Raw genomic sequence first — 23,250 nt, 5'->3', positions numbered from 1 at the left:
AACATCAGAGACACAGTTCTGCTGCTTGAGATCTGCATGTCTTCAGAGTTTACACTTCATGATCTGAACACATCATATTGAAATAATTGTAGATTTCAGACACTTGCAAAACACTGAACACCCTAATGCTAACAATGGGTAACTGGAAATCACTCGCATATATTAGCAGCAATAATATAAAATGACAACATAACTCAACTCTACTTATCAGAAAGTCATAGCAAAGACTTTACTTCCTCGGACAACTATGGAAATTCAGAGTCGGACAGAAAGTTCTAGATGGTTGTGGAGTGAACATCATCCCTCATCGAGTGCTATGGCAGCTCTGACACCATAACAAGGGAAAAACCACATTGATCAGTAGAACAGCTCTTCCCTCAGTGTGATCCCTGTACATCCCACATACATCAGGGAAATACACTGGATGGATGGCCAGTCCATTACAAAACTTACAAAAACGTACAATGTGAAGTTTGGTGGCGAGGGTTCAACTAACAGTTTGATCACTGATGATGCACTTGAACAGTTTGTGTTTTTGGACAAAGCGTGGTATTCTTATGCAAAGAAAATATATTTGCTTATATTTGAACAATCAATATATTAAATTATTTAATGAATTTTGAAATGATAAAGAATAATATATTGTTAATATATTACAATATGTTGAGTAATACATAAGGAATTGACACTTTTTATATATTGAACAATGTGACAATATATTTTCTTATATCTTCAGGCATACTTGGCCAGAAAAGCAGATTCAATTCAATTGCAAAATTTGTGTTATGTTTTCACCATTACTGTTCTCTTGGGTGAATCCATCCCACCCCCCTATTCTACTCTATCCAGAGTACATCTTTTTGCACCCTTGTCCACTAGAGGTCTCTGTGCCCTCAGTAATCCTCATGGATGCCGTCACACCTGTTTTCCTGGAGGTTGTTAGTGTTCTGTTATATAATCCTAGTCTGCTCTTCAGTTTCAGCTCTGGGAAATCATGCATGCTTTATCTATTTATAGTTTATTGTTCTTAATTCAAGTAGTAACAGGTAATAAGCCCCAAAAAACAGTACCTGAATTCACTCTCTCTTATGTGTCCTTCCAACTCCTCTACAAACTTATCCCCCTTCATCCAGTAGATGATGGGCTTAGAATCACCGCTGTAGCCGAAAAAAGCCTTGCAGTCCAAGATGAGACGCATGCCTGCCAAAAAAGAAGATATAAACCACAAGATATTAATCAGCATTTAATAGAAACAATCTGTTCCAGCATGATAAAAAAACAACAACAAAAAAACATCCCAAAAATAATATTTCATTTCTTCACTCATGCTAGGAGATTCAAAAGCAGATCCTACAATGACCTGGATAAACAAAACCCATGTATAACAAGTGAACACTTTAAACTGCTGTTTCAAGGGAAGGATATCGAAGAGAAACGCAGCAAATGAATAAAGAGAAAGAACTAACCCTTTGAAAGAACTAATGCATTGCTGCAGTCAAATCAGACCAAGACCCTTTAAAAGCAACCAAAGGTCAAAGTAAGGAACTCTCACAGACATATATTCATATTCTCACCCACATAGAAAAGGAACTTGTTTACTTTCACTGGGTGAAAGTAAACATCCCCACAGCATCTTGTGCATCTGTCTGCGAGACGCCTGCCAACACTGCCATCAGACAAACATTGTACATCACTTTCAATTGGAATTTGGTATATGTAAAAAAAAAAAAAAAAAAAAAAAAAGGTACAAAAAAAGTTCATCCTTCAACATTCATTTATCTGAATTTATACACTTTTAAATAAACATTTTAATGTGAATGTCAAGTGGTGTAACAACCTTTAAGTAAAAAAAATTGCCTTAAACCTTACACATCCTAATCATGTTCTCAGACACCTAAAGAGCAATGACCTATTTCCCACAAAAAGCCGTTTGGCACCGTTTCATTACGCTGACCTCCTCTTTCTACACCTCCGGTCTCCGTGCGTCTGCCCACTGATAGAGCGAACGCTTCCACCCACGTCCACTTCTGTGTTGTGCTGGCATTGCTCTTAGATTTAGTGCTCTCACGATAATTGAGGAAGATGTAGCGCACAATCCCGCACCAAACGTGGGTAAAAAGACAACCTATTTTCTGGATGAAATGCTTTTTTAAAGTGGTCTTTAAAAGCATAGATCTGGATGCAAAAACTTTATTTATTTTTTTAGGTTTTATGCTCTGAATCCCTCAAATGTTAAAACTTAACATACAGTTTCATTAGATCAACAGTATGGAAATGCTTGTCTTTTAATTACCCGAATGCTGACTGAATAGAGAACTATTGTTTTCATGTTGCAGTTCTGCTAAGACAAGCGTATTCAGAGTAAACTCACTGCCATTAGCTACCTGCTGAATAATACTGCTTTATTTACTGCACTGATCCACTATTCTCACATAGCCTATGCTGATTATATGCAAATAATGTCTAAAAACCCTCTAGGGCTTTCAACAGCATTAACAGCACAGGCAGTGAAGAGCTTCCTCTGCCTGTAATTACAGCTTTTAAGAGACAGAAAATGGTAGGAGATGCAAATGAATGAGGCTGTGGCCAGCCACAATGTTTTAATGGTGAATACTTATCCAGTTTGCTCCTGTAATCATATCCAGTGTGTCTGAGGATCATTGTGTGTATGTTACTAGGATGAGCAACATCAAATTCACTGTTGAAGAATTTGCAGATGGTTTCTCATACATAATAAAATACTTCTTCCTCGACGATCAGGGTCAACCTTGCATACAATCTAAACATGAGCTGATGTACATGCTGTATAGTGCATTTCTTTCAGTTTTCACATTCATTTTAGTCTGAATATGTAAGAATCACGAACATCATCTGGTGTTCAGAATAATCAAAATACTATTTTAAGAATTGGACTGAAGTAAAAGCTTGTTTAAGATGATTCAACCTAAAAGAAAACAACTAAACATGGAATAGCTCAAAATGGCTCCTTCAGACTAAATTCTGAGCATGTGTTTATAACTTTATTTATGGTTTATTGGGTTGCACTTTATGTTACAGTATGTGCACGTACAGTGTCCTTACATAAGAAAGTACTGGGTATATAAAGTAACATGGGTTAAGGTTAGGTTTAGGGGTAGGTTCAGGGTTAGTACCGAATTATTACCCAGTTATTGTAATTAATATATTAGTATGTGGAACAGGACTGTAAAATAAAGTGCTACCGTTTATTGTTATGTTAAGAGTGAAATATAACTCTGCCTGTTTGTTAGTGTAACTTAGTGGCCCTTTTCATAAAAATTGGGCTAAGTTATGACTTGCACACACCTTAAATTCAACCAGGGTCTAAAACTAACTTTTTGCCACCTGCCAATGGCTGGTGACTTAAGAAAATGTTCCGGCTATAAATAATTTTTACCAGCCATGATACATACATTAATCTTTATTAAAGTTACAAAAGTTATTCAGTCAAGAGAAATGAGTAATTATGTTTTGTTTTTAATGTTAATCAAAAAACAAAAGACACCGACGGCAGCAGGAATATTAGGCTGTCACTTTAAGAGCTAATGCACGGATCCAATATACTGTTAAACGTGTGTTGTCTTTCTCAGCTGTTTACGTTCAAGACAAAACTGACTATGTTTACAAGAATACTCACCAAGACGGGCATTTTGAGATCATTTTCTTTGAATATGTCTGTTCAAGCACAAGAAGATGTGAAAGAGAGCTCAATTCAGCATGCGTGCACTGTCTGAGACGTGTTTCTGGACGCCCCCCTGAACGGGTTTCTTTGTGTGTCTTCTTGCGCTTGAATATTTAAAATGGCAAGGCTTAAGCTTTCGTGATGATGCAGAACTGCCCCGTCAACTGTCCCGAGCGTCGTTCACGTTTATGTTCTCACAACATTTAATTGCTAGAATTCACCCAATGCAATACAGCGCCAGGTAGGCCATGAGACGGGACCCCAAATTTGGGCAACCGATACCATTTTGAGGGATTAAATTTCTTTTTGATTTTCATGAAGGTACACATCTCTAGTGTTGGAAAATGTGTGATAGCATCCGATCCATGGTAGCTTTCATTAGAAATCAACACTTATATCATCCTACCTCAAGGTAAGGTGCCCAGTGACTACAAGAGAAAAATGTATCCTTTTATAATTTAAACAATTTATTTAAAAAATTTATAATTTTTTTATTATAAAAATGTATAAAAAATTTATAAAATTTTACATTTATTTAAAGATAAATTCATTTATCCTTTTTCTTGACATATGTTTGAAAATCGTCCTCCGTAACCAAAAACTACCTTGAATCTAATGCTATCACACATTTTTCAAATACAGGGTCATATACCTACACAAAAATCACCATGAGGTTTAATCCCTCAAAATGGTACCAATCAACCCTCTGTCTCACGGCCTAAGGTGCGCCCTAGTGTTTTTTTGCTAGTTTCAGCTCGACGCAGTTTTCATTTTAACGTCCTGCGCCACGTTGTTTAAATAACAAATGCATTTGCGCCCATTTGTGCTGCTGGTCTGAAAACCAGATGTGTTCGGGCGCATTGTTGGCGCGTTGCTATTTTGAGGCAACTGAAACAGACTGAGCCATTGACCAACTGAAACCTGGTCTAAAGTCAATGGCGCAGTATTTTTTTGTTATTTAAAGAGCGCATTAGTAATTTGTGCCTATAGACGGGTCCACAACACACAAACACTTTGTCCAGTAGATGGTCTGCTGCTTTAACCTCGCGCACGAGCAGATCCGTTTCCTCTCTTGAGAAGCGTTCAGTTTTTCCGCTTGCAAATTCCTCCATGTAAATAGCGAATCTGCCATGGTGCGAGCTCAACTGGCTTTTAAAGGGAATGGGAGGTGAGACTCTAATTAGTTTATTTCACATTACGCCTAAAACACACTCATTACTCATTAAGAGAATAGGGACAACCCTTTTAGACCATGCGCCGAGCACGCCGAACATTTTTCCCATCGTTCAACCAGCAAAAGTGGATTCGGACACAACCTAAGTGCACTTGCGCTGTGCGCTTTAGACCATGCGCTTAGATCTTTAAAATAGGGCCCAGTGACACAAAAGAGGCTCAAACACCTCCGCAATTCTCTGAAAAGCGCCAAAGACACTCCAGCACTGTGGCATTGAGCATGGACAAACGGCGAACTCACAAAGTCCACAGAAAAGTTCGTGTTTGTAAATTAGTTTGGTGCAGACATTGCACAATTCACCTTCAAACAAGCAAAAGTTTCAGTGTGCTCCAGGTTCCAGGGAGTCAGTGCTGTCCACCTGCGCTGTGAACACAGGTGATGTTGAGCTCTGTCACGCACTGAACAGACTGACTGTGGGCTGACCCCTGACCCCTGAGGTGAGCATCACTGTCACATCTGTGAATCTGAGCAGGTGGCAGCAGTGTGAGAGAGTGTCACTGACCGAAGCCAAACCACTTCTTTAAAGAACAAGGCTGTGTGTGCAGGATACTTTCAGTGTGTGACGCCTAATGTGCTGACAGTGATAAACATGTGTCACATGACCTAATGGAATGCGACGAGTTAATTTAGCAATTTTCTTTTTTGTCCAGTTATGTGTTTAAATGTCTTGACATTTGGCAGTCTGATCAAACAATGAGTCGGGCATGCCATTGTGTGTTATTCTAGCAAATGTAGTCATTGATCCAGGAACTGTGTACATATGGGTCAAAAGTTTGGAATAATTTTTCTTATGTTTTTAAAAGAAGACTCTTATGCTCACATAAGCTGCATTTATTTGACCAAAAATACAGCAAAAAAAAAGTTACATTATGAAATATTATTACAATTTACATGAACTGTTTTCTATTTTAATGTATTCTAAAATGTCATTTAGTCCTGTGATGCAAAGCTGAATTACTCCAGTCTTCAGTGTCACACGATCCATTAGAAATCCTTCTAATATGCTGATTTACATTTTTTTTATTGTTTACACACAATTTCTGAAACTATGCTCCTTTTCTCAAAACTCCACACACAAAAAAATGCACACAACATCACACATCTCTTGCAAAAGCAAACAGTTCATTCAAAACTATTTTAACTCTTCTAAAAATGCTGTTTTTGCATGTAACTAACTACGCAAATTAGCATATACATGTCAAAATACACACGGCATGACATGTAAAACACTACTATCTTGAGTCTTGTCATAGCACTCACACATCTATGTGCACAAATACACTGTATATACATTATGTATCACAATTGTCGCATGATTGATGAACTTTACAGCTATTGAACTGAACTAAATCAACACTGAACACTGAATATTGACACTATTGGTTTGTTAGAGCTTCTTTACAGCAGAATTTGAATTTGTTACTATTGTCAAGCTGCTTTGAAACAGTCTGTATAGTATAAAGCACTATAAAGGTGACTTGACTTGTATGTATATTCAGTACATATATATTTGTAAAATAAACAGAAATTTAAGAGTGAAAATGTATTTGTTTTTCAAAACATTGAGATTTGATTTCTAAAGCCCTATTCGCACGGGATAAGTGAAGCCTGTGATTTTACTCAAATTTACGGACTTATCTCCCGGATATGATGTCAATAGGCTATTGCTTGGAAATGTCTTGTCGTTATAGGTCTAGCTGTATAATATATATTTAAACAAAAGAATGTTCCTTACTGCATTCTGCTACAGAATACATGTCATCCATCTCCATCTAATCATCAGGGGTTCGAGCACGAAGTGCTGAAACCCTATTGTTCTTTTTGTTTTCGCTCTTCTGATGGTTTTCAGCTTTCTCTTTCTGCAAATTGTATAGTTGTATCCTTTTTGTCCATCGTTGGCGAAGAATGGAGGCTGCGTTGGGAGTATTTTTATAGTATTTTAGGTGCTGGGTCATACATGAATACATATTCATATACATATTCTTCGCCAACAATGGCGCACAGGAAACAAAAATCTTGAAAAAATGATATACGACCCTGCCAAATCCTGGCCAAATCACAGAGATAACAATTCGCACGGGACTAATATTATCACAGGACACCTATTTGGGTGAAATATGGTAGGGGGAATATATAAATAAATATTTGTGGGGGAATTTTTACTTTACAAATTACAGACATGGCCGATTCGCACAGGATTAAGATCACATACATCCTCCGCAATTATTACAAATGACTAGAGGTCACCAGGTAATAGTTATCCTGTGCGAATAGCGCTTAAATGAACAAATTAGGTGTAAGGTGTTTTTACACATCATCATTGGGTGTAGGTAACTGGTAAATGAATGTGGCATTTGAATGGCACTTTTTTCCAAATTAAACACAAGTGCTGTTAGTTTTGAGTGATGTGTCTACTGTAAAGAACTGTGTTGAGCGTTTTGCAAAAAGCAAATTGAGTGTAAATCAGAGAATGTGCTTGCAGTTTTGCAGACTTGGTCTGAAGATTAGGTAGAAGATTTTAGTGTGAAAGCAAGAAAAAAAAAAAAAAAAAAAAAAACTGTAATATCAATTTTGAAAAAAAATGTTTTGCGGCTAGAAAACGTGACACACTACCATTGAAAAGCTTTGGGTCAGAAAGATTTTTTTTTAAAGGATATTAATACTTTTATTCAGCATGGATGAATTTAATTTTTTAGATGTTGAAATTTTCTATTTCAAATAAATGTTGAAAAAAACTCACCGTTTCCACAAAAATATTAAGCAGTATCGTTGATAATAATAAGAACCATTATTACTAATTGAGCGCAACAATAATTCATTATAACTTAGCAGCAAATCAGCATATTAGAATGATTTCTGAAGGATCATGTGACACCGAAGACTGCAGTAATGATACTGAAATTCAGCTTTGCATCACAGGAATAAATTACATTTTAAAATATAAAAGTTCTGTTAATTTATAATAAAAAATCTCTCTCTCTCTCTCTCTCTCTCTCTCTCTCTCTCTCTCTCTCTCTCTCTATATATATATATATATATATATATATATATATATATATATATATAACCATATTGCTGTTTTTACTGTATATCTATTTAAATAATCGCAGCCTTGGTGAATAAGAGACTTAAACAAAATCATACTTTTACATAATTACATAGTATGCTTTTCTGAACACTGCACGTGTCATTTTGTGTGGTCTGGGTGTCTAAAGCAGATGTTGGCTTACTTCTGAAAATGTCACTAGAACAGAAAATATATTTTAAAAAATGTCGCTGTGTAACAGACACTTCTGACTGATGCTTTAATTGGACAACACTACCAGCAAATGGACTTCATGTGGAGTTCCTGCAGATCTCTAGTGCTAAAAGGAGTCATCTGGCATACAGTTCATCTATTGAGAGATAGTTGACATTTCCAGGAGTCAATTTCCTGTGCTCTCTCCAAGTCAATGCGTGGAATAATGTGTTATAAATTAGTGGGAGCCAACAGATTAAACATGTGAAATCTCCAGCTATTTTGCTTCTGACAACAGCCCGAGGTTGGACGAGGAGCCTTACAAATGCATTCAGACAGGAGTAAATACTTTGAAAAGAAAGAGAGGGCGTTTAACAGAGGAACTAAGACATGTCTTATATAGGCACTGGCTAGGTCAGATGGGTAACATTAACAGTTAAAATACTGCACACCTCAGTGCTAAAATGAAAGTTACGGTTAGCATTTGTTGTATTGCATTGTACTTCAGTGGAAGCTTTAGTTACTGTACGATCCAATACAGATTCCAGATTAGAGGATGATTTCCGGGTGTGTGATTTTAGTCATTTCCTTTGGCAGCTAGACAGTTTATCTGTCTCTGACGCATTCCTTCATGAGGGATACGGATACACCTTACAGGCCACGTCAGCTGACACCACAATGAGACTCTGAGTTTGGTGTTTGAACAAGTGGCATGATGCTTTATAAGCATAAAAAAACAGCCAACACAAATATTGGGGAAAATAGTTTGACTTGAACTACATACAGTATATTAGTGCTGTAAAATAAAAGTTTTTGTTTACATAATATATATGTGTGACTGTGTATATATTATTATGATTAAATATATATATACTTCAGTGTTGGTGACGAAGTCACTCCAACGAATGTTGAGGATTGTGCGGAGGCAGCGCTGATGGAAGCGCTCGAGGAGTCTGTGACGGTATGTGACCCAGGACTCAGCGCCATAGAGGAGAGTGGTCAGCACAACAGCTTTGTATACACTGACCGTTGTGTCTTTTTTGAGGTTGTTGTTGTTCCAGACACGTCCGTATAGTCTGCTGTTTAATGCACTGTTTACCTTGACCAGCCTGTTGTCAACTTCTTTGTCGATCTTGGCGTCAGTTGAGATCACGCACCCCAAGTAGCTGACAGCCTTCAGTTCTGTTTGTTCGATGGAGATGCTTGGTGGATGGTACTCTTTTTGTGGTGCGGGCTGATGCAGACCTTCAGTCTTCTTCAAGCTGACTTCAAGGCAGAAGATCTGAGCAGTTTTTGCGAAACAGGACGTGATTCGCTGCATAGCTGTCTCTGTGTGAGGAAGGAGGGTGGCATCGTCAGCAAACAGCAGCTCCCGGATCAGTAGCTCCATGGTCTTTGTGTTGGTCTGCAGACACCTCAGGTTGAACACGCTCCCATCGTCGAGGTCCTCTGTGGTCTGCTGGAGCATAATGCTGAACAAAATGGTGAACAGTGTGGGAGCAAGAACACAGCCCTGTTTCACACCGTTTGCAATAGGGAAGGGCTGCGAGAGGTCGTTGCTCTGTCTGACTTGTCCAAGCTGGTCTTCATGAAGCTGGATGATCATGGTGAGGAACTTCGGTGGGCAGCCTAGCTTCTCCAGAATTTTCCAAAGTCCCTGCCTGCTCACGGTATCAAATGCTTTTGTCAGATCCACAAAGGTGACGTACAATGCTTTGTTTTGTTCCAGGCACTTCTCCTGAATCTGCCTTAGGACAAACACCATGTCTGTGGTTCCCCGGTTGGCTCTGAAGCCACACTGTGTCTCTGGAAGGTGATCTTCTGCTATCGCGGGTACCTGTCGATTCAGCAGTACCCTTGCAAGGATTTTGAAGTGTTGTGCCACGATAATTGTAACAGTCTGACTTCTCCCCTTTGTTCTCGTACAGAGTGATGATGACTGCATCACCAAGGTCTTGAGGGAGTTTTCCCTGCTCCCAGCAGTAGACGAAGAATTAATGGAGTTTGGTGTGCAGTGCTGGGCCTCCGTTCTTCCATACCTCAGGAGGGATGGCATCAACTCCTGCAGCTTTTCCACTTTTCAGCTGTTTAATGGCTTCCTCAGTCTCTTGTAATGTTGGTGCCACATCCAGTTCAGTTTTCACTGTTTGTTGTGGGATGCGGTCAATCGCTGGGGTTGGTCCAACACTCGTTCCGAAGCTTACGCCGGAGGGTTCTGCATTCCAGGCGGAAGGCTGCTTTTTTATGCAAGCAGGACGGTTGGGCCAGGTGGGCCTTGTGTGCTGATCTCTTCTTTGACAGCAGCTCCTGGACTTCTAAGTTGTTCTCATCGAACCAATCCCTGTTTTGCTTCGTGGAGAATCCGAGGGTATCTTCAGATGTTTGCAGAACAACAGTTTTGATGCGGTCCCACAGCCCTTCTGGGGCCGGAGGAGAGTCGGCTAGGCAGATGGGTTCCTCTAGCCTAGGCCGTAGGCTCTCCTGGAAAACTGCTCTGACTGCGGCAGACTGAAGGCTGGAGACCTTGAGCTTCTCCCTCGGGGCGCCACCTTTACTTGGTTTGGGCTTAAAGTGGAATGTGATTTTGCAGCGGACAAGGCGGTGGTCTGTGTGACACTCGGCGCTGGGCATTACCCTGGTGTGAAGGACATCTTTTAGGTCACACTGGGGCACTAGAATGTAGTCTATGAGATGCCAGTGTTTTAACTGAGGGTGCATCCAGATTGTCTTCAGACTGTCTTTCTGCTGGAAGATGGTGTTGGTAATGGAAAGCTGCTGTTCAGCGCAGAGTTCGAGTAACAAGTGTCCATTATCGTTGCAGCTGGCCACACCATGCCTTCCAAGTACGCCTTTCCAAGTTTCTGAGTCTCTGCCCACTCTGGCGTTGAAGTAGCCAATCTTGTCATCAGCTGGGACACCTTGTAGAAGGCTGCATAGATAGGAGTAAAACTTATCTTTGTCTACAGGATCTGCCTGGAGAGTTGAGGCATTCACACTGAGCAGTGTGGTGTGTTGCTGGTCATGAAGTGGTAGACGCATTGAGATGACACGGTCAGAGTTGCCAGCTGGCAAGCTTGGTAGCGATGGAGTCCCTGATCATGAAGCCGACACCTGAAAGGCGTCTCTCTGTCGCTAATTTGCCTGACCAGTAGAGGGTGTAACCTGCGCCATGCTCCCTTAGACTTCCTTCCTCTGAAAAGCGGATTTCGTTGACTGAGTCCTTTCCCACCTTTTAAGGCGAGTGGGATACCCCATATATATATATATATACACACACAAACACATATAATAATATATACACATATAGTATTATGTAAACAAAAACTTTTATGTTAGATGCGATTAATCGCGATTAATCGATTTGACAGCACTATAATAATTATAGTTATATTATATTATTGTAGATTTCAAAATCATGTTTCTCCCCATTATGGTTAAATCACGGAAGCTACACCAATTATTTCACCAAGCGATCTCTTATTTATTATTTTATATACATGTGTCAGACATACGAGAGAAACAGGCATGGAAGAATAAGGATACATGAGAGATGGTCTTCATTCCAGATTTCTCTGTTCCCCATTTCTCTATGCCAGCTGTAAATGTTTCTCGGTGTTCCTCTTCCCTCACCCCCTCATGCCTCTGTTTCTCCTTCCTCTCACCCCGTCATGCCTCTATGTTTCTCTGGGGTTACACTATAAGGATTGAGCTTATATACACCACGGAGGGACTTACAACTTCCTTGTAAGGTAGCAAAACATGTTGCTTATGTTTAAAATGGAACGTATACCTCATGTTTACACATGGCACAATCCACTTTCCATATTAAGAAACCATCCCTCGGTGTATACATTTATGGTACATTTGCATCAGTTGAAAACATTCCTTTCCTTGTAAAGAATATGCCAACTGTACACATTTGCTGTATCCTCATCAGTAGAAACCCTACAGTATCAGTGAACATATATTACATTGCACACATGCTTCTATGCAAAATATAGCTCATCATGGCTCATATCTCACATGTACAACATACTCTGACTTTAAAAAATACATTATGAAATTATTATGAAAATTAATGAAGAAAAATAATACTTAAAATTAACATCAAACAGTAAATTTTTAGTCTTCAATTATATATCCATCAATTATATATCCATCAAGATGTGTATACATTTTTGGTCAAGATCTTGTATTGACAATGCAAGAGTCCAGCACTTTGTATAAAGTCTCCTCCAGCACATCCCAAATACTTTCAATGAATTTAAGCTCTGGACTCAGAGGAGCCGATTCATGTGTGAAAATTATTCTTCATGGTCCTCACAACCATTCTTTCACAATTTGAGCCTGATGAATCTGGACATAGTCATCCTGGAATATGGCCATGATGTGTCTTCCCTACATGGTTGTTTAAAAAATGAAAAGCTACACACTCCATCAATTAGGGATAAACGAACTGCATGCTGCCAAACATATAACATGAGTGAAACATTATAATCACTGCAATAATGATCCAGTCATAGACTCTTAAGCATTTGCCTATTTAAATCCAAACAGCAACTTTTTTTTTGGCCAGGTATAGTGTGTATATCAGATGAATTCAAACATATTTTCTTTGAAAACTGCGTGTTTTGCTACTTCTATTCTGCTCTTCTATTTGCGATTCCACACAAAAATGAAGAGTATTGCTTGTTAATGTATTCATTAAAATTAATAAAATGCATATTACAACACCAGAGACCATTTCCACTTGCACAATAATTAAATTTCTCCATTTTCGTCCTCTCCTAATTATCCATTTGCTAAGCATTGCTAAACATGTAGGTTAAATGAACCTGAAGAAACTGCTGGGTATTCATGGAACTATGCTTATATTCTGCAGGAAGGTTCCTTATAAGTCTTGTAAAACTGTAGAAACCATTGAAGGCCAAGTATATCGTATCCACCCATGTATGCGGTACTTTTTTCAATTTTTTTTGTGTTTTAATGCAAGGCATAGTGACTTGTAGGTAAATTATACGGAGGAAATTGTGATATGCTCTATACACTTGTTAGATACTTAATAATTGGATACTTAATACTTAAAATAGCATTTACATCACAGCGCAGGATAACATAAGCACCCTTGAAAGGTTGTACCATCAATGAACGGCCACAATATATGTAGATCAATATACGTGAGTGGCGGTTCTGATAAAGAGCCGTGGCTGGAATGATGCATCCTAATAGGAGGATGTCAAATTATTTGCTTATGATTTTATGTCTGAGCTACTACAGTATCTGCTGACTGTTGTGGTATCAGATCTGTGCACATGCTATTTATAAACAAGGAGGAGGGATATTATTATTCTAGAGAGCATTTTACTGGACAGAAACAAGTCTATGTGTCCCCGCAGAAAAAGATGTTATCAATATTTTAGGGCTGTTTTAAAAGCATATATCGGTAACACTTTATTTCGATAGTCCACTTTAGACATTCTACTAACTATCAGTAACTTTGCAACAACATGCCATCTAACTGTCATTAGAGTATTAATATACTGTCTGCTTAATATGTGCTAACACTTTATTTTGATGCTCCTGTCACAGGTCGGGGGGCCAAGCCAGACTGCCCCCACCCCTCAAAACCCAGGACCACCTCGAGGAGCGTACCAGAGACCAGACAGACAAGGAGATTTTCTAAAAGTAACAATCTTTATTTAAATAAAAGCAGGAATTAAAAGTCTTAATATGGGCTTCGTCTCTCTTTCCAGGGAGGAGGAGACCGGGGGGTGCGCTGCGAGGGCCCGGACTACTGGCAGCCACAGAGGAGGAGGGAGCCGAACGCCCGTCTGGCGTGCAGGTAAGTAACGTGGTAAGAAGGCCCTTTTCGGCGAATTACAGGCGGACAACGGTCTGGGCAGACCAGGGCCGGGACCACGGGCCAGGCGAGGACTCTCTCCACAGGACAGGTGGGTAGCAGGTAAGTTTTCTCAAGCGTCAGCTATTCGACAGGTGCGAGGTCCTCCGGGTGCCTTTCCGCCCTTGACGACCCCAGCCAGAGACAAGGGTACCCTGTATGATCCAGGACAGAGACAAGTGTGCAGGTTTAATTCTATTTCGGTGAAGGGTGGACTTACGGCTGGAGCGGGTGGTTCGGGACGAGCAGCGCTGCTGCTGGGGTGTGTCTCTCCTCTGAACAGGCAGCACACAAGAAGGCCGAGGCAGAAGAATCTTCTGTCTAGATAGGCAAAGCCTTTGATACAAGAACGAACAGGATCCTTTCATATAGAGGGGAATCAGGCTTACGGCTGGTCTGGTTGGCTCCCACGGTAACACGAAGGCTGGGGCGTGTCTTTCCTCCGAACAGGCAGCACACAAGCAGGCGGTGGCGGAGAAACGTTCTATTTAAATAGACAGAACAAGTTGAACAAGGCAATCACCCTCCTCTCCCATATCACAGGACCCAATGTTCAATCCCTCCACTCTTGCGCTGATTCGCCACTCAGAAGCTGGTGAGATGCAGAGGATTTCGCACCGCATGGAACACAGCGTCTTCAACACTCTTTCATACTCAGAAGAAGATATCAGGGGTTCAAAGATGAATCAGTTCACACTCTTAGTGGTAATTATATTTGTGGTCAATACACTTCACAATTCCTTATTCAATTCAGTGCAAGACATGCATTCACACGGATCCGGTGTTTCATTACTTATCTTTCTCCCTCGAGTGATGACATTCTCCAATCTTGACTCAATCTCCACAATTCGCTCACTTCACATCCAATTCACGTTCCAGCTTGCACTCCTTCAATCACCGTTGCACCCCTTTCCAGTCAGATCCTCACAGCCGCTCCAAAGATCCCAGCAAACCCCAGCCACAGCCAAAGGAATCGATCTCTCCCGAGGGAGTACCATGCTCGAATGCCTTTTCCTTTTCCTTTTAACTGCTTCTCTGGGCCGTGTTTCCCAATCACAGATCCCCACACCAAACACCCGCACCTGGTACCGCTTAGCTAATCAGCTGCCGCTGTCATGGCAACTGACAACAGCAAACCAGCACGGTGTGCCGGTGAAATCGTCCCGGGGGGGAAACACACTCCTAGCGGAAATTAGTTCCGCTAGATTTGTCACCTTGTGACATACCCCCCCACCAAACCGTTCTAGTCCCTAGAACGGGGCTCGGCCACCCAGTCTCCGTACCGTGTTGGAGGCTGGCCTCGATTACCCCGCTGTGATCGCCTCGGCGGTGAGGCAGGATCTACTTGGCGCGGCTCTGCGCCCAGTCCCCTTGGGACCACTGCCCAACCCAACAGCAAGGGCATCGATGGTGTTTCAACCGGGGGGTTTCTCTCCACTGGTTTCGGGTAATTGGGACACGGACGGATCAAATTCCGATGTAACACTCGCTCTGGGCCAGCTCTCCCTTCGGGACGAACGGCATATACAGGCTGGTCTGGGCGAGGTTGCCGCTGTACCACGTATGGTTGGGACTCCCATCGGTCGCTCAGTTTTCCCTTCCCTTGGCGACGATTGTCCCGTACCAGCACTCTTTCTCCTGGTAGTAACGGTGCTTCTCGAGCTGTTCGGTCATACAGCCTCTTATTCTTCACTGCTGCTTGATTTATCCGGTCTGAGACCTGTTCGTAGGCGGTGTGAAGGCGCTGGTGGTGTCCTGCCACCCACTCTGTCAAGTTGCCCCCTTCCTCCGCTGGAGTGGCTCCCAATAGCAGATCGATAGGCAGTCTCACGTGTCTACCGAACATCAGGTAGGTTGGGGCATACCCGGTGGTGCTGTGCACGCTGTTATTGTATGCCTGGACCAGCATTGGGAGTTTTTCCACCCAGTGTCCCTGTTGCTCTCCTTCCAGGGTCCCCAGGAGACCCAGCAGCGTCTGGTTCAGCCGTTCGCAACCTCCGTTCCCTTGAGGGTGGTAAGGGGTGGTGTGGGTCTTCTTACACCCATACAGCTGGCACAGTTCGTGAATCACCCGAGACTCGAAGTTGGGCCCTTGATCAGCATGGAGTATTTCGGGACACCCGAATGGCTGGATAACATACTTCCATAAAGCATTGGCGGTGGTAGTGGCAGTCTGATCCAGGGTTGGAATGGCCCAGGCGTACTTCGTGAATAGGTCAGTGACTACAAGAATGTTCTGTATCCGATCCATCGGTCGGCCCAGCGTCAAGTAGTCCATGGCTACGATGTGCAGCGGGGCCTTAGCCCGAATGGGCACCAACGGGGCCCGTACCTCCTTCCTTGCCTTGAAGAGCATGCAGCGTGGACATCCGTGCAGGTAAGTCCTCGTAGTTCCCTCCATCCCAGGCCAATAGAAGTGCCGCCGTAACAGGGACAATGTCCTCTCCTGCCCTTGATGTCCCAATTTGGAATGGTAAGCCTGTAGCAGGGAATGACATTTCCCTTCGGGGACCACCACTTGGCAGACCTCTTCGCCCAGAGTTGGGTCCTGGAGGGACCTGCACATCACCCCTTCTTTCAGAAGGAGCCTCCCTTTCTGTCCCAGCAGTCCCCGCACCACCCGTGTCTGGGCCCGGCGTTCCTCGCCTTCGGGCCAAGCCCCTTCACTCAGCCAAGTCCGTACCAGCCTCAAATCCTCATCCTCCTCCTGCCACATCCTCCAACGCTGGGGCTCCCATCCCCAATTTGCAGGGGGTTCGACGGATGGTTCGCCCGGTGCCTCCACGATGCCCACCATCAATCCTTCCTCACGTCCCTCGTTCAGCGCTGATGTTTGACCCACAGATCGCGCTTCAGGAAGTCTGGACAGTACATCAGCGTTGGTGTGCTCTTTTCCTGGACGATACTGCAGCTGGTAATCATAGTTGGCCAACTGTGCCACCCACCTCTGCTCAACCGCCCCCAGCTTGGCGGTCTGTAGATGTACCAAGGGGTTATTGTCAGTCACGACGAGCACCTTCGCTCCCCACAGATAGTCTTTGAACTTCTCGCTCAGAGCCCATTTCATCGCCAGCAACTCAAGCTTAAAGGAACTGTAATTGGCATCGTTTTTCTCAGCCGGATGTAAACTTCGGCTGGCGTATGCAATGACTCTTTCCTCGCCCTGTTGTTTCTGAGCCAGTACAGCTCCCAGACCCAGGTTGCTGGCGTCGGTGTATAAGGTGAAGGGTTGAGTGAAGTCAGCGTAGGCCAGAATTGGTGCTTGCAGTAACTCCTGCTTGAGTCGCTGAAACGCAGTCTCACAGGCTGAGTCCCACTGGACTGAGGGAGATCCCCGGCCCCGGGACCATCCAGTGCCCCCTAACAGCTGGTTGATAGGCTTGGCGATGTGGGAGAAGCCTTTGATGAACCGCCTGTAGTACCCGACAAAGCCCAGGAATGATCTGACCTGGCGTACGGTCTTAGGCGCGGCCCACTCCTGGACAGCCGACACCTTCTCTGGGTCCACCGAAATCCCTGCAGCGCTCACTATATGACCCAGGAATTTCACCTCCTTCCGGAAGAGCTGGCACTTATCTGGCTGGAGCTTCAGCCCGTACTTCTCCAGAGAGCGAAAGACCTGTTCCAGGTGCCGAAGGTGGGACTCGAAATCTGGGGAGTAGACAATCACGTCGTCCAGGTATACTAAGGTGGACTCCATCAGCTGGCCGCCCAAGCAACGCTGCATCAACCGTTGGAAGGTGGCTGGGGCGTTGCACAGGCCGAACGGCATCCGGTCCCACTCATAGAGCCCAAAGGGGGTAGTGAACGCGGTCTTCTCCCTGTCCCGCACATCCACCTCCACCTGCCAATACCCACTGGCCAGATCAAGAGTGGAATACCAGGCCGCTTGTGTCAAGCTCGTGAGGGAGTCCTCTACTCGGGGTAACGGGAAAGCATCTCTTTTCGTCACCAGATTTAATTTCCGGTAGTCCACACAGAACCTCCATGAGCCGGTCTTTTTCCGTACCAGGACAATGGGCGCAGCCCAGGGACTACTGCTCTCACGGATGATCCCCTTGTCCAACATTCCCCGAAGGAGGGTGCGGACCTCAGAGGATAGGGTCGGGGGTACAGGCCGGTAGCGTTCTCTACTGGGTGCAGCATCTCCAGTTGGGATCTGGTGTTGGACTGCGTTGGTTCGACCGTAGTCCTCGTCGTGAGTGGAAAACAAGTGCTGCCATTGCAACAAGAAGCCTCGAAGCTGGTTTGTCTGACCTCCTGTCAGACCTTCTCCCCACAGTGACTCTCCTTTGAGATAAGCTGGGACTCCCTCCCCAGTTCCTTCCACATGCTGATCTGTCTGTGCCAGGGCCACTTCTACTACTGTCGGACTCACCCGGTTGAATCTGATTTCTCCTGGTTCTCGAACTTGCTGTGCCTTCACCGAGGTAACTCGGGCTAAACGCTGATGGCGATATAAGTGGACAGGGAAGGAGTTCGTGTTTCTGACCTTTACACAGACCCGGCCTCTCCGTGCAGATGCCAATCCTCGAGCAACTTCTACCTTGGAACAATCTGGATGGGGTTCCCCAAGACCCACTCCTCTGGGCGATAAAGTCGGGAAGGCAGCCTGGCCCAGACTACGGCCTCACTCCGAGCTGGAATTTCCAGAGCATACCGACAAGCTACTCTCCCGGTGCCCTCGCGGTTCCCCTGTGACTTAGCCAGGCATACTCGACGACAATCAGCTCTCACACGACTCCATTCTCGGCCCTCCGACGTCGATGCTGCTCGACTGGGTCCATTCCGGAATATTTCCTCCCAACACTCCGAGACGACATTCATGCCCAGCAGTGCGCGGTGGGACCCCAGGCACGCATCCCGTACGATCACCACTCCTTTCTGAGGCACAACAATCCCATGTATCTCCAGGTCGGTTACTAGATATCCCACGTACGGGATGTCGAAGCCGTTGGCTCCCCGCAAGGTGAGCCATGGGGCTTCTGTCATGGGCCGGCCCTGGGCACCAAACAACTCCAGAGACAAACTTTCTGAAAAGAGAGTGACTTGTGACCCGGTGTCCAGGAGGCATTGTACTTTCTGGCCATTTACCTGGACCATCACCACGGGGCAACGCCCCACCAAACTCTCCTGCGAAGTCCCAGACGAACATGGGTCCGATGAGGAGGTCCCGACCACTTGACCCACAGTGGCCGGTGACACTAAAAACCCCCTTGTGAGGCACGGCGAGAGTGGCACTGGCGAAGGTAGTGTCCTGGCTCTCCGCAACCATTGCAGATGGGACGCCCTTGCTCATCCCACTGGAATCGAGTCCCGGCTGTTCGAAATGGACGGTGTGCTGGAGGTCGATTCCCCTCTGAATGGGCTCGCTCCCTCGGCAAAGACAAGGAATGGAGGTGTTCTCGGCGAAGTTCTTCCATAAAGGATTTGGTCAATGAGGACATTTGATCACGAACATCCCTCTTCAGTTCTTCACGGAAGGCCTGCTTCCAATCAGACATGACGGGGGACGGAGGTCTACTAGCAGCATTCGTGGCCATGCAGTGGGGAGGAGCTACACTCTCGGCATGATCTTGCTCAAGTGCTAAGGCTTCCCTCCGTAGATCTTCAAAAGTGAGGTCTGGCTCTCGTCGGAACTGTATCCGTAAACTTTGGCGCACGGGACCTTCCAGCAATCCCAGTAGGAACTGATCCCTCGGTAGAACTTCCTCACCTCCCAGGCCATGATCCTGTCTCTTCTTCAACCGGGAGAACTGCTCCCTTAGCTGCAGTGCAAATGCCCGGATAGTTTGTCGCGGTCCCTGCTTACAATTGAAGAACTGTGTTCGCAGCACAGCAACCGGGGTAGTGTCTCCATATTGCTCCGTAAGGAAATCAAAGATGGCCCGAACCGTGGTTCTCGTTGCTTCCGGTGCTGCTTGCACTTCTCTTCCCGCTTCTCCCTCTAGTGAATTTAAAACAAACTGCACTCCTTGGGGGGCACTCAAACCTTGGAGTCCTACCAGGTACTCAACCTGGGTCTTCCATGCCGCCAAACTCACTTCCGATCCTGGGCCTCCATACTTCTGGGCCCATGGGGCTCCCACAAAGATCGGCATGACCGGCTGCCGCACCACAGGTGCCTCTTCGTCCGCCATCTTGATCTCTGGCCGCTCAACTCGAGGTGGTACCCTGCCGACTTACGCCAAATCTGTCACAGGTCGGGGAGCCAAGCCAGACTGCGCCCACCCCTCAAAACCCAGGACCACCTCGAGGAGCGTACCAGAGACCAGACAGACAAGGAGATTTTCTAAAAGTAACAATCTTTATTTAAATAAAAGCAGGAATTAAAAGTCTTAATATGGGCTTCGTCTCTCTTTCCAGGGAGGAGGAGACCGGGGGGTGCGCTGCGAGGGCCCGGACTACTGGCAGCCACAGAGGAGGAGGGAGCCGAACGCCCGTCTGGCGTGCAGGTAAGTAACGTGGTAAGAAGGCCCTTTTCGGCGAATTACAGGCGGACAACGGTCTGGGCAGACCAGGGCCGGGACCACGGGCCAGGCGAGGACTCTCTCCACAGGACAGGTGGGTAGCAGGTAAGTTTTCTCAAGCGTCAGCTATTCGACAGGTGCGAGGTCCTCCGGGTGCCTTTCCGCCCTTGACGACCCCAGCCAGAGACAAGGGTACCCTGTATGATCCAGGACAGAGACAAGTGTGCAGGTTTAATTCTATTTCGGTGAAGGGTGGACTTACGGCTGGAGCGGGTGGTTCGGGACGAGCAGCGCTGCTGCTGGGGTGTGTCTCTCCTCTGAACAGGCAGCACACAAGAAGGCCGAGGCAGAAGAATCTTCTGTCTAGATAGGCAAAGCCTTTGATACAAGAACGAACAGGATCCTTTCATATAGAGGGGAATCAGGCTTACGGCTGGTCTGGTTGGCTCCCACGGTAACACGAAGGCTGGGGCGTGTCTTTCCTCCGAACAGGCAGCACACAAGCAGGCGGTGGCGGAGAAACGTTCTATTTAAATAGACAGAACAAGTTGAACAAGGCAATCACCCTCCTCTACCATATCACAGGACCCAATGTTCAATCCCTCCACTGTTGCGCTGATTCGCCACTCAGAAGCTGGTGAGATGCAGAGGATTTCGCACCGCATGGAACACAGCGTCTTCAACACTCTTTCATACTCAGAAGAAGATATCAGGGGTTCAAAGATGAATCAGTTCACACTCTTAGTGGTAATTATATTTGTGGTCAATACACTTCACAATTCCTTATTCAATTCAGTGCAAGACATGCATTCACACGGATCCGGTGTTTCATTACTTATCTTTCTCCCTCGAGTGATGACATTCTCCAATCTTGACTCAATCTCCACAATTCGCTCACTTCACATCCAATTCACGTTCCAGCTTGCACTCCTTCAATCACCGTTGCACCCCTTTCCAGTCAGATCCTCACAGCCGCTCCAAAGATCCCAGCAAACCCCAGCCACAGCCAAAGGAATCGATCTCTCCCGAGGGAGTACCACGCTCGAATGCCTTTTCCTTTTCCTTTTAACTGCTTCTCTGGGCCGTGTTTCCCAATCACAGATCCCCACACCAAACACCCGCACCTGGTACCGCTTAGCTAATCAGCTGCCGCTGTCATGGCAACTGACAACAGCAAACCAGCACGGTGTGCCGGTGAAATCGTCCCGGGGGGAAACACACTCCTAGCGGAAATTAGTTCCGCTAGATTTGTCACCTTGTGACACTCCCCCAACAGACATTCTACTGACTATAAGTAACTTGGCAACTACAAGTCAACTTATTCTCCTAACCCGAACCCTAAAATCTAACCCTAACCTAACAGTCTACTGACAGTCTACTACACTCTACTAATACTCTAATGAGAGTTAGTTGACATGTAGTTGCAAAGTCACTTATAGTAGAATGTCTAAAGTGGACTATCAAAATAAAGTGGAACCCATATATCTGCTTAAATTACATTTTTTTCATTTTATAGGAGCGTATAAATGACTTCAAAGTCAGCAGAAATTGATTAAATGCCACAAAACTCTCATTTGGATTTTATGGAATCAAGGTCAGGAGCTCTGTGGTTCTCAGCATTTGTTGTTTGTGTTTTATTTCTGCCATATTAATCATGCATGACTGTAAGCACTTTTATAAAAGAAAAATCTTTTTCTCTTTGTGTATCTGTGCATGTGGATGTGTGTTTTTGTGTTTTAGAGATGGGGTGGCATGACTGAGATTGTGAGGACTCACCTAGTTGGACGTCTACAGTAGTCGCCTGTCTCTCTGATGGGAACAAGACTTTTGGTGGTCTGGTTGTAAGAAGTGCTGCAAAACAATAAACACACATTAGCAATCAGGCACTGAATGAAATATTTATCTCAATAACTCAAAACTACATCCTCTTTGCTGTCTAGGCCATCTAAAAGTAATTTATACATTTGGCAAACGCTTTCTCCAAAGCAATTTAGGGCCCTATTGAAGAGCAGCAAGTCTTGAGCGCTGTGCAATTCAGTACGTTTTACATGTAAAGTCAGTGGACAGGGTAAAGTTTTTGTCATTTTTGTGCAGTACACACTCAGGCATAACTGACTGTCATCACATTAACCTCTCATGCACGTTTCGTTGAATGCTCCCACAAAAAGTGAATAAGACAGCGTATGGTTGTAGTCTCTAGCTCTGCACTAACAAAAGTACAAAATAGAGCCCTTATTGTGGATTCAAAGTACTGTACAATGAAACGGAAGTAAGACAAAAATCTGTTCTTCCACATTGTGAAGTACATCCGAGTGTAATGGATTTTCGAAAAAGAAAAATATAGGGCGGTTGTGGATCAGTTGTTGATTGGATGTTGAGATGTGGGCATTGCAGATGAACTTGCAGGAGTCAGGTTTTTGTCCTTAAAACGCTCTTGTGTGTAGGACTAATTTCTTACCCATCTCATCCCACGCCTCTGTTGCTAATTCCAAAACGCCATTTAAGAGCTAGTAACGGAGGCTTGAGCCATTGATAGCAGACTAAGGGTGTGTTTACATGACAACGATGTACTAAAATCGGAAAAAAATTTCCTTTGTTTTTGCATAAAGATGATAACCTTGTCAAAACAATCCCCATTCACACTGATCAGCAAAAACGATTAAAAACACTGTAGTATTCATGCCAGGCCAGTAGTTGGCGATGTCACTT

General features: G+C 44.4%; 1 protein-coding gene across 1 annotated transcript in view; it reads right to left on the bottom strand.

Moving 5' to 3' along the window:
* Positions 1-23,250, bottom strand: part of il1rapl2 (interleukin 1 receptor accessory protein-like 2) — a 524,364-nt gene that overhangs the window by 9,719 nt on the left and 491,395 nt on the right. The window contains exons 6-7 of the mRNA XM_056251238.1: positions 22,318-22,392; positions 1,071-1,200 (exon numbers count right to left, since the gene is read on the bottom strand). Of these exons, the coding sequence (XP_056107213.1) occupies positions 1,071-1,200; positions 22,318-22,392 (205 nt within the window). The remainder of the gene's footprint in view (positions 1-1,070; positions 1,201-22,317; positions 22,393-23,250) is intronic.

The sequence above is a fragment of the Rhinichthys klamathensis genome, unplaced genomic scaffold (assembly GCF_029890125.1).
Source record: "Rhinichthys klamathensis goyatoka isolate OS25496 unplaced genomic scaffold, OSU_Roscu_1.1 h1tg000079l_1, whole genome shotgun sequence".
Classification (NCBI taxonomy): Eukaryota; Metazoa; Chordata; class Actinopteri; order Cypriniformes; family Leuciscidae; genus Rhinichthys; species Rhinichthys klamathensis.
This window is presented reverse-complemented; position numbering and strand designations above follow the sequence as displayed.